Source organism: Mastigoproctus giganteus, chromosome 2 (assembly GCF_048544385.1).
Source record: "Mastigoproctus giganteus isolate SK-2022 chromosome 2, ASM4854438v1, whole genome shotgun sequence".
Classification (NCBI taxonomy): domain Eukaryota; kingdom Metazoa; phylum Arthropoda; class Arachnida; order Uropygi; family Thelyphonidae; genus Mastigoproctus; species Mastigoproctus giganteus.
In genome coordinates this window covers 195900590-195916003 of record NC_143576.1, presented here as the reverse complement: position 1 = coordinate 195916003, position 15414 = coordinate 195900590, and the positions used below count along the sequence as shown (strand labels likewise).

At 38.7% G+C, this 15414-nt stretch overlaps 1 protein-coding gene across 1 annotated transcript in view; it reads right to left on the bottom strand.

Annotated features, from left to right (window-relative positions):
- The window catches only part of LOC150089888 (aquaporin-1-like), a 40049-nt gene extending 28222 nt beyond the window's left edge, over window positions 1-11827 (bottom strand). The window contains exon 1 of the mRNA XM_090368889.1: window positions 10737-11827. Coding sequence (XP_090225015.1) covers window positions 10737-11444 — 708 coding nt within the window. The 5' untranslated portion in view covers window positions 11445-11827. The remainder of the gene's footprint in view (window positions 1-10736) is intronic.
- Window positions 11828-15414: the final 3587 nt, after the last annotated feature.

The following is a 15414-nucleotide window of genomic DNA, read 5'->3' as shown; positions in this document are numbered from 1 at the left end:
CCCAATACACTCTTGATGCTGTCGAACCGGGATAGTGCAATTTCTGTACCATCTCTGCGATAGTGACCCATGCTTCGGGCACCCACTATCATCCCTCTTTCAAAGTCGGTTAACTCACGACGTTTATCCATACTGACATCGAATTACCGTCTACGTGAATGCAGTGTACTTGTATACCTGCCAAGCAGTGGGTTTGTCCATTAGCGAAAGGGCGAGCGTTGCCTTGCCCAGTAACCAGGTATTCCACGAATTCTGTCATTTCAGTGTACTGTAATATTATATAGCAATTGAAAACATGTAAGAAGAATATGGTATACGTTTCCTTTGCAACTTAAATAATTGAATCTTTAACTAGAAGATATCAAATACATTTCCATTGCAATATAATTGCAATGGAAATAAGAGATGAAATCATTACAGAAAATCCGAATAATTAAATTTCAACGTTAAGTAATCTTCATTCTTTTAAGCAAAGGAATTTCAATGTTTTTTAATCTTCATGGTTATCCAACATTACCAAATGATAAACGTCCTCTATAACAAAATGATTTAAGAGGCTTGCACTTCTGTTAAATTTTTATATTTGGCAATAGATCGTTTTCCATATTGCTACGTTGTTCTCCTGTGGATTTTTAAAGGTTTTACTCAATCAGCGGTTAAAAATAACGAATTACTAAGCTGCTCATTCAATACGTTAGTAAAAATAACTTACTCGCTATCTTAAAAGGGGGACACCATTTTTATTAATAAACCCACTCGCCCCACCTATGAACCATTTTAAATATGACTATGAAACCAATAATTAAAATAAGTTAACTGATTCTTTGCTTATTTGATGAGCGTAATATTTAACTACAACTGAACTGCCGTTATATTTTGAGTCACCTTTTAATTGCATTGGAAAATAAATTAAATGCTGATTAATTCTAAATGATCACTCTGGATATAATCTTAATCAACAGTCGTAATAAAATTTCCCCAACTCAAAGCCAAACTTTAAAAACCTGAAACCTTTTTAAGGTACAGTAGACATTCCCAATTTAGTATTTCTTTGTGAGTTTAAGTAACACTTAAGTAAACATTGACTTAATCTTAACTACAAAGTTTTGAAAACGCAGCGAGCAGCATTCTATTAATAACGATAGATCGGATCCAACTGCTTCAGAATCGGCTTATAAGAGAGATGGATATACAATCTTGGTTGACTTTTTCAAGCTTAATTTCCCATTTGGTTCGTGTCTTTAAGAATTTCACACATACCTTACTTCCGACCCTATTAAAGTGCCTTTATGGCTTTTTAAATAGTTAGGCTAGCCGTTTTAATGCGACTTTGTCACCTAAAATTATATGAAGCGCGTTTTTTTTTCTCTATGCTTGATTCTGCATCGGTAATTTGGGTTTTTCATCACTCGTGAGGTATATCAGTTCACTTAAATCGATTCAAAAGATTTTGATTAGATTCTTATCTAGGAGAAAGAGATTATAATACGATAATGTCTTCTTCTAGGAAATATTTTTAATTTTTTTTATAAATCTTTCCGGCTAGAATAGCAAATAGAGATCTGGACTTAAAAAACGTGTGTACTCTATTCTATGGTCGGTTTCCCTGTTTGCTGGATGAAAAATCTGAGTTTTCGGTGGGGAAAAAAACCGACCACGAACACAAACAATTTATGAACATAATACATTCGGGTGGATGAGGTTATTCTCGGGTATCCTTTAATATGGCTATTTTTTCTCCTAATGCCTCGGGTCTTTGGGGCTATGCCACTCCATACATAAATGTCTATCTAATATAATCAACAAGGATTTATGAACGTAACAAATGTATTTTCACTAAACAAATACAAATAGAAAATTTACGACTATATGCTAAACCAGAATTCATGGATGTCTGCAAAATTGCAGCGCATTATAAATAAAAAGCAATATTTATTCATGACGTTTACTTTCTTTTAACTTACTTCTTGTCATCGAACTGTTGTCTGTTTATAAGACAAACCGGAAAAAATTCTAGGACAGCTTTACTAAATGAGAAATCGATAATATTTTGAACACACATATTCTGTATTTCTCATTTCTAACTTCTTTATCCAAAAATGCTCATTCTAAGTAAATAAAAGCGACCCTTATTTGAATTCTATAGCTTTTAGAGAATGTTTCAAGCCTGTTAAGGCATTGTATTTTTAGTCGCTTAATTGTAATGTTTTGAAATGTATTGCCAGTGTTTCCACAATCACATTACATTGTTTTATATACACTGCCTGGCAACTTTATTAGACCATGGAGATTTCGACCGCATCGAAAAGTACTAAATCGAAGAAATTACATGGCGCCTTTTTGTGCAAGACAGCGTTATAAAACCGTGTGACTCGAATAGAGCCCAAACTGGTTCAATGGTATTTGGCAACGGAGAAATTTCATGAGCTTTCAAAGAGGTAATTCCGTCATAGAACAGACAAAGGCTGCACTTGTCGAGTGTTCAAACAATCATGTTATTCGAGTCTTTAATGGAAATATAATGTGACTGGGCGAAGTGTTCGATGTTTGGAGAAGCTTGTCAAGTTCAATAGTCATGAACGACGAAATAATTAATCTCTGTATTTAATGCAGGAACATCACAGGACATCAGAGTTGACACCATGCAAAAATCCCTACAAAGAATGCATTACTGGAGTGGGAAAGCTTCACGGAAGCTACTGATCTCGGACGTCAACCAGAAAATATGGCTATATTTCTGTTAGAAACATAAATAGTGGGAAAAGAGAACTGGAGACAAATCATGCAGTCCGATGAGTCCCATTTACGTCTCTAAGATCAAAGGGTGGAAATATCTAGCAAACCACACGAGGCACTGAAACCCATCCTGTTTTATACCGACAATAGAGGCTACTGGTGAAGGAGTAACGGGTGGAGCAAGTTTTCGTGGCATACACTCTGGCACCGTGAACGCCAGAATATATCTGAGGGGTCACGTACGCATGCTTATATGTTTATCCCTAGAAATGCTTATGATATGACAATACAACCATCCACTACGTAAACTATGTAAAAGCGTAGTTTGAGGAATATTTGGAAGTTTTTAAACATCTTCTCTGGCTAGTTCCAGAATCTCAATCCCATCGAGCATTTGTGGAAAGGCACGTTCATTTAAACACACCCGAATTCAATTATCACAATAATTGAGTTCGGGTGTGTTTTTTTTTAATGAATGGTCAGAATTCTTCGTATCAATTTTAAACACTTTATTGACTCATTACCATGCCGTGTCGGTCAGAAATTCGAGTTGACAGCAGCCCAGCATGCTTCTAATCATAATAGAATTGTCAGACATTGTATATGATTGATATAATCCACTGGTGTGCAAAACCTAAGGACCAACACTATTTCTAAAGGTTACAACCACAAAATCAAACGAAACAGCCTGTGGCGATTTGCATAACTGTGGCCATTCAGTAGAAAGCTGGTGCACATGCAAAAATTTGAATCGTGATGAGAGGGCCCACATAAACAGATAAAAGCAGCAGTTCAGCAGTTATGTGCAAATTACCGAATAGTGAGTACGATTGTTACAGACGTTCGATTAGTTTCATACAGTGCTACAGACAACGAAATGGTCAGTAGACAACATCTGGATGACTTTACCCGGGCTCGAATAATTGGTAAGCTCGAGGAAGGGCGAAATGCAAGGAGTGTGACTGCAGAGTTCGATATCGCCCATAGCATCGTCTCACGTGCGTGGTCGGCCTTCAGAACGACAGGTACCGCTGTTCGAAGGACCAGTGGTGGTCGTCCACGAAAAATAACGCCCAATGATGACCGATATATACTCCTACAGGCCAAGAGGGCCAACACCAGACAGCGGGATCCATTGCAAACCAGCTGCAGAAGATCACAGGACGCAGGATATTGCGATTTATCGCCAGGTCCACAAATATGGACTGTTTCGCCGACGGCCAATACGCTGTGTCCCTTTAACACTTGTTCATCGGAGACACCGTTTACAGTGGTGCATCGAACACAAGGACTGGACAGCAGCGCAATGGGGTAAGGTACTCTTTACTGATGAGAGTAGATTCAGTCTCAGCGGCGATTCCGGACGTCAGCTGATCTGGTGAGAGGTTGGCACACGGTATCACCCCGCAAACGTTACTGAAAGGGATCGATATGTCGGTCGAGGAGTTCTCGTCTGGGGAGACGTTATCTCGGATGGAGGTACACAACTCCAGATACTGGAAGGCGGTACTGTAACCAGTGCATGCTAATGTACTGAGGTAATCCTTCCCCATGGGCGTCTGTTCCGATGTGCCATTGGCATCGAGTTCGTGTTTATGGATGATAACGCCACACCCCATTGCACTGCAGCTGTTGATATGCTTTTGGAAAGTGAGGACATTGTTCGTATGGATTCGTATGGACACCTTGCAGCACGTCCACACCCACCAGAAAATGTTCACCAGCTGAAGACGACGCTGACAGAGGAATGGACGATGTTACCGCAAGAACTTATCAACAACATTGCATTGTTCTAAGTATGGACTGGCGGTGCAAAGCCTGCATCGACATTAGGGGTGGCCATATCTTCTACTGATGACCACCTCTTCCCTTTGTTCCATCTTTGATAGTGACGCATCTGTATCATGGCAGCCAGTACTCTGTTGCCATTTTTCAATAAAATCCCTCTGTACCGTTTTGTTTCCGTTGTTGTGTCGGTGTTGTTTCCTTCATCATTTCTGTACCTCACGAGATTCCTTTGGTATGCTTTTTCCATATCCAGGCCACTCCTGTGAAAACCTGGCTGGTCCTTAAATTTTGCACACCAGTGTAATTCTTATAATCTGGCAGTACCACTAGACTATAAGAATAAGTTTACAACTAGTCAGTTTGATAAGAATATTATCATTACATGTGTTTGGCAGTCACGTGTGCTCAACTGCTAGCTCGAACGCATGTGCTACTGCATTCCCACGTTGGTCACTTTGTAAATTTTTATACAGAGTTCACTCTAAAATATACTTCAAGGATTTTCATTCGTAGTGGAAAGGCGGATATTAATTTGATTGTAAAATTAGGTTAGATTTAAGTTAATGAAATTTAGGATCGCTTGTCCAAATAATGGAAAGTTATTTAATGACAAGCTTAAACTCCATCAATTGACTTGAACATTTTAAATTCAAAATCACCAGGACGTGCAGCATATGTGAGGACATCGAGGGGAAATATGTGAGAGCTCAGACGTTGAACTTCACTTGCTTGATACAATTCAACCAAGAAAATATGTAGAGAGTGGTGTGTAGGAATTTGCGTCTGTATCTTCTGTCCGTTGAAAAAAAAAAGCATATTAGGGCGACCAAAGAACTAACTTACTATATATGCCCACGTGTATCATATCCATAAATTGCGTGTGTTCTCTAGTAGAAAAACCCGAATTTCCGGAGAAAAACCTTGCTGTTCACACCTGAGACGCTTTATTACTCTTTGTTGGTTGGGAGAGTGATTATAATTACTATACCACTGGCGCAGAAAACCTCTGTCCAATGAATTATAAAATTTCAATGCAGTCCCCGAATTGCGGACTGCATCTGTTTTGGGGCGGAGGATCTTCTCTATGCGTTCAGTCTGCGTGATATATAGTGAGTGTTGATGCCGATCTAAAGCTAGGTGGGAGATTATTCGTAAACAGCAATTCCATTTGTCCACTTCTTAGACCATACCGCACAGTAAGTTCCCAAAGAGTACGAGACATCTGTCCGACATCAGAGGAAGCATCCTAGTGATACCTAAAGCACCTACCATATCAGTGCTCGTCTGAGGGGTGGGGTGTGAATTTACATGTATTGAATATTTAGTGTTACTCGTGTGGATTATGATCCTTAGTGCATTGTATATACTGGATAATTTAAAACTCTCTTGAAAAACTTTGGGAGTAATTTGGAGAATTTTGGAAATAAAACAAACTCTTTTGTGCATGACTTCGTAAACGCCTTATTGCTGAGTTAAAACTTCTTTAAAATTTTGCTATTGAAATAAATGGCTCTCAAATAGAATTATTTATTTATTACATTTCTGTATTAATTTATTTCTTCTCGTAAAATAGTAATAAAAAGAAATCATGCCGAATAATTCAGCATTTTCATCATGTTGAATTATCAGTCATTTTATTAATAAATAAAATAATGTTAGTGTGTTTCTTTCTTGATTGGAAACCTTCTAGCGAAACTTAACCCATCAAGATGGCATTTTATGATCCATGCGAACGATTCTGGAGAAGTCCTCTCATAAATATAAACGGAAACAATACAATCCTTAATGAAAAACCACTTTGATTTTGAAAATTCCAACTTGTTTTGCAGTTGGAATAAATATTAATAACATTCACAGCTATCCAGTTTCAGTTGTATAGAAAGCTTCACTGCAGCCTAATGATGCTCTACAGTGGTACAACCTTCAAAGGGTTGGTTTAATTTTTCTACTGTTCAGTTACATTTAATAATAATTATTCGGAGCTTAATTAACAGTATTATTATCCTATTCAGAAACTGTTAAGGAAAGTTAATGAGATTCCAGTTAAAAATTATTCTGAATAAAAACTATAAGTTATTATTTCAAATATTTCCAAAAATCTTCTAATGGTCTTCGAAAAAAAAATCGCCTTCGAACTCCTTTTTAGTCGATATCTTTGCCCGTTTCAGCTTTTAGAAAGATATTTCCAGGTCTTCGGGACAAAATTCCTCGACCTGTGCTTGCTCATAGAACCCTCTGCTTTCCTTTCTTAATTACAAATGTTTTCAAAGATCGACCTATACCTGCCTTCCTCAAGAAATTACTCTTCCCATGTCTCTTCAAATCTTTTTTACGATTAATCTGAGACCCAGCTCGCATTCGGATCACGTTATTCTCTCTGTGCCCACCATTAACAAATTTCTTTCGTGCTTACAAACGTGATCAGGCAGCAATCCTAGTTTTTCTCACCTATTTGAAGTTTTGGATTATCGATCAACCCACGTAAAACTAATTGTATTATTTTCCTCTTGACACGCCTCGCTAAGTAGCTCAGTACAGTAATTGATACCAGCATTCTTGTATCCAATAAGATAAAATTCTTAGGGGCCATCGAAATTTACCCTTTCATTCCCAAATCTCTCACGTTAGAAGCTTTTGAAGGTATTCTGGTAACTCAAATTGGATTTAATAGAAGTTTCAGACTGCAATTTCAATGGAAGTATTTTCCTACTTTACATCAAGCACCTTATTCCCTACGCATCGAATATTTAGAGTGCTGCAAGACCGGCTTTGCTGACTATTACCAAATGTTGTGAATTCTGGAGCCTCAAATGGTTCTCAGAGAAAGCAAGATACGTATATATTACTTCGAGGTCAAAACTAATGAAGATATTCTCTTCTTGCCATTCAATATCAATGGCTGTGAAAACGCCTTTGACTTTTTCTTCAACTAAACCGGAAAAGACTTTTTTTCTATCCTGATACTTCGTTTCCGGGCTCATTCCTTCATCGTCTATGCAAAACTTTCCAGCTAAAAGCAGCGATTCACCAGATTAAAGAAGTCATTGGATCTTGGTGATTAAAATAGTATTTTCTTCAACAACTGGAATTTAGATCATGACCTGTAGGTATCTGAACCGATGTAGGCTGTATACAGTTCAAGTAAAAAGTGCTTTATTGTCTAAGCAATGCAGGTGGAATTTGCAAACATTAAAATTGAATTTTTGCAATTGAATGTTTATTTTCTTCGTGAACATCCACTGCGACTATTGATTGATTTTTAGTTGTTTTTTTTTTAATTTTTAGTTCTCACATGTTTATCGCATTTGTAAATCCTTTAAAAAGCTTCTTTTCTAAGATCATCGTTAGAATTCTTTTATTTAGCTCAGTTTGTGGCTCAGCTTACACTATGTTCAACGCTCAACATCAATGGTGGCTGATGGGAACACCAAATGGAAAGGTCACGATGTTACTACAGTCGAGAAAAGTTCGGATGGATTGCAGAATATAACAGAAAGAGACCAGAGAGCTCTAAGAAAAGTGATACGTAGATCTTATCAGTCTTCATCGAATACTCTCAACCAGGAGTTCCGGGAGGCCACTTGAACTGGTATTAGTACAAAGACAATAAGTAGCGATCTGAATTACAACGGAGTTTAAGGGAGAGCTACAATACATAAATAAAACATCGTAGTGGTATTGAATGCACAGCGCCTACTCGACTAATCACGATGGGACAACTTTCCGATTATTCCAGAGACTAATTACGATGGGGTGTCGAGCAGACGTTGTGCATTGAGTACCACTACGATGTTTTGTTTATGTGCATTGCGCACAGCGTCTACTCTACACCCCATCATAATTGGTCCCTGGAATAATCGGAAAGTTGTCTTAGGAAGCGACGAATCAAGATACGTACATGGCTTCCGATCTGATAGCCGTGTTTGGGTCTGGAAAATACCCGGAAAACGTTATTTAACGGAGTGTGTGAAGTTTGGCGAAGGTGCTGACACCATTTGGGTTTTGTTTCTCGCGGTTTGGGGTTGGACCATTGATCATCAGTTCTGTGGCAATGAATACCATGCGGTACATTGATATTGTGGATAATTCCGCTCTTCCTAGGACGGAATTATCCACATTTTCTGTTTCAGCATTACAATTCACCATGCCATGCCATGCCACACAACCCATAGTGCATTATCATGTAGCTTCGTTTAAAGACATGGGGGTGCAAAAGCTTCATTGGTCTGCTGAGAGACCTAAACTTAACCACGCTGAATACCTTTGGGACACTAGGATGGCAGCTTTGGGCCAGACCTACAGTCTCACAATCAGTAGTTGGATTGACCACTGTATTCAAGGAGGAATGGACTGAAATGCTACCTTCTTATTATTAAATTGATTCGGAGTCTATATTGTTATTCTTATGAAGGTTACTCAATTTGATAAGAATAACAATAATGTGTTTTAAAGTAAAAAGAGAGGAACACGTAGAAGCAAAACACCGTGCGTCTTCAGCATTTAACTTGCTGTAGTTCTGAAATTGTAATTAGCTCACTAGGTGGAGAGGTTCTTCACCCTCTCCACACTTTTTGTTTAAAGCGAAATGTGTTTATGGCCAGTAGTTTAAGCATAAAATAATTCGAAGAATCATCCGAACGTACAACCATTAGAGGAAAATCTAATTTATTCTAATATTTATTATCGTTTCAGAGAGTAATTTAACAATGTTTGACAAGGATTAATGTTTAAAAATAAATAACGAGGCAAGATCCTTGACCAAGTTTCACTCTTATAACCACGTTATTAATGGCTGCTATTGTCTTCGAATTACATAAGCAAGTGTGCATTCTGGGTTTTCGGGTTGAAGCGGACCTCATGAACTGGAGTAGAGTGGATTAAATTATTCAAGTTCTTAGACACAATTTGATAGCTTTTAAAAAGAAATATTTGTAAACTTATAAAGTGTACACTACGCGCACATGATAAATACATATACCCATAGACGTACATTTAGATAGATGTTAAATGTTACTATAGGTAATACCTATCAGCGTAGCACCATGGCTAAAATCATTGTCCTTTCGCCCTCGTGGGTAGAACAGTTGGAAGGATCTCGGTCCTCCCCACACCAGGTGGAAAAGACTTGAGTTCGAGTCCCGTCGATGACGTGGGGAATTTTTATGGGCCTTTTCACAGTTAGTCGGTCTCAACAAGCGCCATCTGGTAAGTAAGAAAAATTAAAGTTTAAAATTGTTTCTTACATTTAATTTTATATATTTGAGTTATGATGAATAGATACGCTGTCCTTAGTGAATGGATCTATGCCCTTCATAGATCCATTCCACCCCATAATCCGTTTGATCTACTGATACAGGGTAAAGAAATAATTTCAGTGTTCCACCTACCTCCTGATTTGGGCTGAAAACTTTGAACTTCGTGTCAAAATTGGACTAAATACTATCGTTTTGATTTTACAATTTCCCACGTTTCAATATGAATTGAAGATTTACTAGAAAATTATTAGAAAATTCCGAAAAAGGAATTATTTACAAATAATTGTTGGAAGAAACAAACTGTTGTGGAAATTTTCTACTCGTAAACAATATCTAAGACCAAATCTGCAACCGAAACACAAGGATCAATTTAATCTATCACCTCCATTTCACAAAATGTCTAAAATTTGTACTTTAATAATGACATTGTCACGTTCAACAACCTATCATGGAACAAGAGAAAACATGGGCACACGCAGACATTAATATTCCGATGGACTTAGCCAGTTAATCAATTACTAATTCAAAACACGGATTTACATTTTACTCTGTGTTTCAAAGTGGCATTTGGAAACAAAAGTTTGGTCATAAATGTCTGTACATTTTCAAGGACACCATTTTCCAGTGCGTGTAATTAAAATGTACACTTATGTTATGATATTTTATGCTCTGTTCTTGGCACTTTTAAAAACTATCGTCCTATTACTCTGATAATTTGCAAATTACACAAAATAAGCTGTCAGTCCAGAACACATCGAAGACTGAGTATGAACCCATGTTTCCTATTTAATACACAGTTTTATGAACCTTCCACAGAAGCCAACTTTAAAATTCTGATGCATTTTTATTGAGAAATTGTTACCAATTGTTACGAATATTAATTTTCTATTCAATGAAACTAAAAGGACACTGAAAACTCCCTCGAAATTATCAGAAAAAATATAAAACGTGACTTACCGCTAGCAAATGTCCTACGGAGTATGCCAGTCCTATTGACAAGGCCCTGAACCCTATATCAGTCCTCTGAGGGTCCATATTCGTCAGGACGGTCATCACTATGACAACAGAGGCGAGGAACTCCATACCGAAAGCCTGGCTGGCGTGTACTCCTACGGCGGGTTCTGTTGCTCCCAGACCAGCAGACGAACGTTCCGCTGACGGCGTGAGTCCGTAGAGAATGGAGGCGCCTGCCAGAGCACCAAGACACTGTGCCAGTACGTAAGCTGCCATCCGAACCGGGGTTATGTGACGGGTAACCATGAGGGCAACGGACACGGCAGGATTCATGTGAGCTCCACTCACCTGTCCGGCACACTGGACCAAGGTAGCGACGGCAAAGCCGAAAGCCAGCGCCACACGGAGCTCGACGGAGGCAGTCTGAGCGCCGTCAGTCGGAGGAGCCTTCCACCTGAGGCACGAGCCGCATCCCAGCACGGTGAGCAATAGGGTGGCTAAGAACTCTGTCCGAACCGCCTTCCAGAACTGGTAGTTGACCACTTCCTCCCTGCACGTGAGGTCCTGCGGCAAGGACTCGATGTACCGTCGCATGACCTCGACGGGCGAGTGGACAGCTGGTCCGCCTCCCCTGGCCGGGTGATCTCCGGGTTGTGTCCTAGGAAAAGTCTCGGGGATGGGATCGAGAGTGATAGGCATCGGCTGCAGCATCCCAGCTCTTTAACGTATCCGGAATAGGAGGATCTAGTGTCGTTCCAGGTGGTCATGTTGTTCTCTGGAAGCCATCACAAACCACGCCCCAACGTTGGCCGCCGAAACGAGTGTGTAGCTCGTAAAAGCTCTCCGCCGACAGCACGAGTGGTGGCGTTTAGTGGAAGCGTTGATCTCGCCCAGACACATGTTCTGCTCACAGATATGACACTGCAACAAATTCGCGTTATCGGCTGCTCTTCCATTACTTATCGCTTCGATATGCCAGGCAGATGTCTGTTGGCCTCTGTAGACCATATCGTGTTCTACACATTACTCTAAACGATTGCGTTTTTGTTGAGAAAAACCCTTAGAAGAGCGTTTAGTGCTCTTTCTTCCGACTAATCCCCCTAACCGTCGTTTGTGAAAATGATACTTGTTGGTTTAAAGCGCCATCTGGTAAGTAAGTTTAAATTAAATAAACAGTGGCACTCTTTCTGTGGGAAAAACACCAAATAAGAGTGCAATTATACATAGAGAGAGAGAGAAAGATATACGGTAAATATAGATACATCTAGATAAATATTGGATTCTACTGCTGTTGTCATAGTAACAAGTACCACTTGAAACTCCACGTTTCAATACAAACACCAAGTTTACGCCGATTGTCTGGCAGTTAGCAGTTACAGACTGGGAGGTCATCACTGACAACCCAATACGAAATGACATCAACGAATCCAAATCGAAGATAGAATCTTTCTGAGGGAATATTGTAGAAGTGAATATATTCTTATTCTACGGGGTTGCGTCTAGAACCGTGTCACTTAACCTTAGTAGAATGATCGTGCATCTCACAACCTATTCAAGCTGAAATGCCCACAAACAGGAACTGAATCCAACAGGCCTGTCAACAACAGTTGCATTTTGATTTATGATCTCAAAGTAAAATCGTTCAATTAACCTGCCTGTAACTCATTGTACTTGGTATGTTCAGGGCTATTCTTTCTTAGACAGGCAAACCATTTTGTCCAGCTGAAACATTTAACTTCATTTAAGGAAGATAAATTGAACTTGCATTTAGTTATAACGGTGTCATTTGCATCATGGGAACCCAGTTCCTTAATATTAATCACACTGACGAAAAAGATAGAAAAAGATAGCGTTTAATTCTTTGAATACCACGTGTGGACAAGTGAAGTGTCTGTACTTGCTGTTCTTAAAGCTATACAAAAGTAAAAACAACACAAAAACCCTCACGATAAAATTGCAACTGAAATAAAACGATTTTTTGTTAGCCTCAAAGGAATTGCCGTTTTAAATTCATTTTTATTATCTGGCAGTTAAATAAAGCATTTTATGTTATTTATATATTATATTTTTTAATTTAAAATAAATAAATATTTTATTTATTAGTTAATATCAGTCTATTTGCAAACCCACTCCTGGAGAGTCCGGTTGGCCAATAGGGTTCTGATAAACACAACTAATAGTCGAAAGTAAACTGCTGAAGAAGAGGATCCGACTTGTCATTTTTCATATAAAAAACGCTTATGCCATCATTGAAGAGAAACTGCTTTTTTTTACTCTCATTTCTTTCCTTTACAAGAGTCAATATTTCTTCAGAACTGCCGGGGGTTGTTTGATAAATGTGGCCCACAGTAAGATCTTCGCTTAACACAAAAACATTTTCGAATCTCCCAGTAACGATAAACTATGCGGTACCTCCAAGACCGGAAGCGTGTCCTCAAACTGTCAGCACGCTAGACATTCAGCCATGCATCATACCGACTTGGGGATGCTTCTGATAATCACCAGTCCCCCGGAAAAGGATGGCAATCAGCTGATCGATTAGTAATAGTTGTTTCTGGGGTCACACTCTGAACAAATATTAAAAGGAAGATATCCACACTGTACACGACTTCTCGGAAATCATTCAATGGCTGATTGACGGCCCTGGAAATGATATGAGGGTTTGAATTGAAGCGTTTCATAGAAATCTGTTTAGAAAGACTTTGACTCTTGTAATAACACAGTGCTGAGATAATGTAAATCTTTGTTTTCTACAGATATTTCTATAAACTCTCCTTGATGGAGATCTGAATCCGTCTGTGATATTTATGTTGAAAATGGATTGCAGAGTGCTGTAGAGGTTATTTATAAAGATCAAAAAGGTTCCAGTTTAAGGTTCAGTGGTTATTTTATTACTTAGTTAATTCCCTTCGGCAATGAGCTTTTATTTATCTCTCTCTCCTAATAGTCTCTTCGTCCGAAGAATCTCTTCGTCCATTCTCTTTTTCTATTAAAAGATTCAAGGAATAGTTAGAATGAAAAAAATTCCTACGTTCTTCCAAATTTGATCGCGTTATACTCGAAGTAATAAAAGTACACACGATACCCTTCTATCCATTACTAGTTCAACTGTTATCGTTGTTTCCCTTTAATATTCTGATTTGCAATGCAAGTTAGTCATTAACGCAAACGCATCATTAACTTAATTTCACATTTAAAAACGAACTCATTAAATTCTGGTTAATATCATAAATTTGATTCCTAGTTGAAACCTTTAGAATGACATGTAGGATTATAGGTCAGTATTGCAAACAAAAATACACTGAGTGATCACTGAATTATGACCACCTGCCTAATACTTCGTAGGTCCTCCTTTGCCTCTCAGTACTTGCATGGTCAAAAATAAGAAAACAAAAATTTATTTAAACATGTATTTGATTCTAAACGGTTATGTAGTAAACTTCATTACTTAGGCACTAATTTTAAAACTTTATTAGCTCGGGCCTTTGGTTTTTATATCAGAGCAGTGGATATTAACTTACAAAATCGAAGGGATAGCCATATCCCGGTTGTTATCCTTTCGATTAATCGATCTGGTGAGACGGAAAAAGTCTGAGTGCACCAAGTAAGGAAGTAGTGGTAATCTGACAGCAATAAGTAAACAAATTCTCTATAAATGCGTGTTTAATTTAGTCAGAGAGCATAACTTAATACGTGCTTAAAGTACCTCATCCTTGTAGTGACATTCCAGTCCATAGAAACTAAGAAACGTGTTGCTTCTTTCAGTACCATCTTAGGAAGACATTGATGCTGACTTAAAGGGGATGTCTTGCCTGACCAATTTGATTGGTCAGGCAAGACATCCCCTTTAAGTCAGCTGTCATCTCACTAGCTACTCTGCAGTTTCTAGTCCTTAAAAGTCCAGACTGAAAAATGAAGACTTAACTTAGTCCTTAAAAGTCCTCACTGAAAAATGCAGTCCCACAAGTGAGGGTGTTCATGTGTATCACTGTACAAGTTGTTTTAGGGGTTTAGGGCATAAGCAGCTTAAGCCATTTTGCACCTATATAATATGTCTGTAAATTGCGTGTGTTCTGTAGTCGATTTGACGAAGAACCCAAGTTTCCGGGAGTAAAAAACCAACCATGATACACTGTACTGAGACCGGCTAACTCTGCCACGTAATGAAAGAGGCTCATAAAAATTCTTCGCGTCATTGACAGTATTCGACCTCAGATGTTTTCCACTCAGTGTGGGGAGGACCGCAATTCTACCAAATGTCCAACCCACGAGGGCCATTTGTATCGCTGTCAATACATAAGGATGCTTCTCTATAAAAACAAAGTGGCATCGTTTATCTACGTACACACATCACCGGTACTATCATCATCTAAAAATCAGAACAGTAACGGAAACAAGAAATTATCAATACTATTACTTTCTGTTTTCGCTGTCATCTCACTAACTACTCTGCGGTTTCTAGTGCACTTAGAAGCCGGATTTCTTGTCTCTCTCTCTCCATCCTTCCTTCTCCTTGACTTCCGAAACGTGCGTCACTTCCGTTCTTAATGTTCGACGCAGGAAATCACAGTAAGTACCGAGTTCATCAGTCAGCGCTTATTGCTGAATCTTTTCGATCCAGCTGCTCACGGTTGAGGGGATTACCTTTCTGCCCCATTACGCTGATACACTCGGTGGCGTA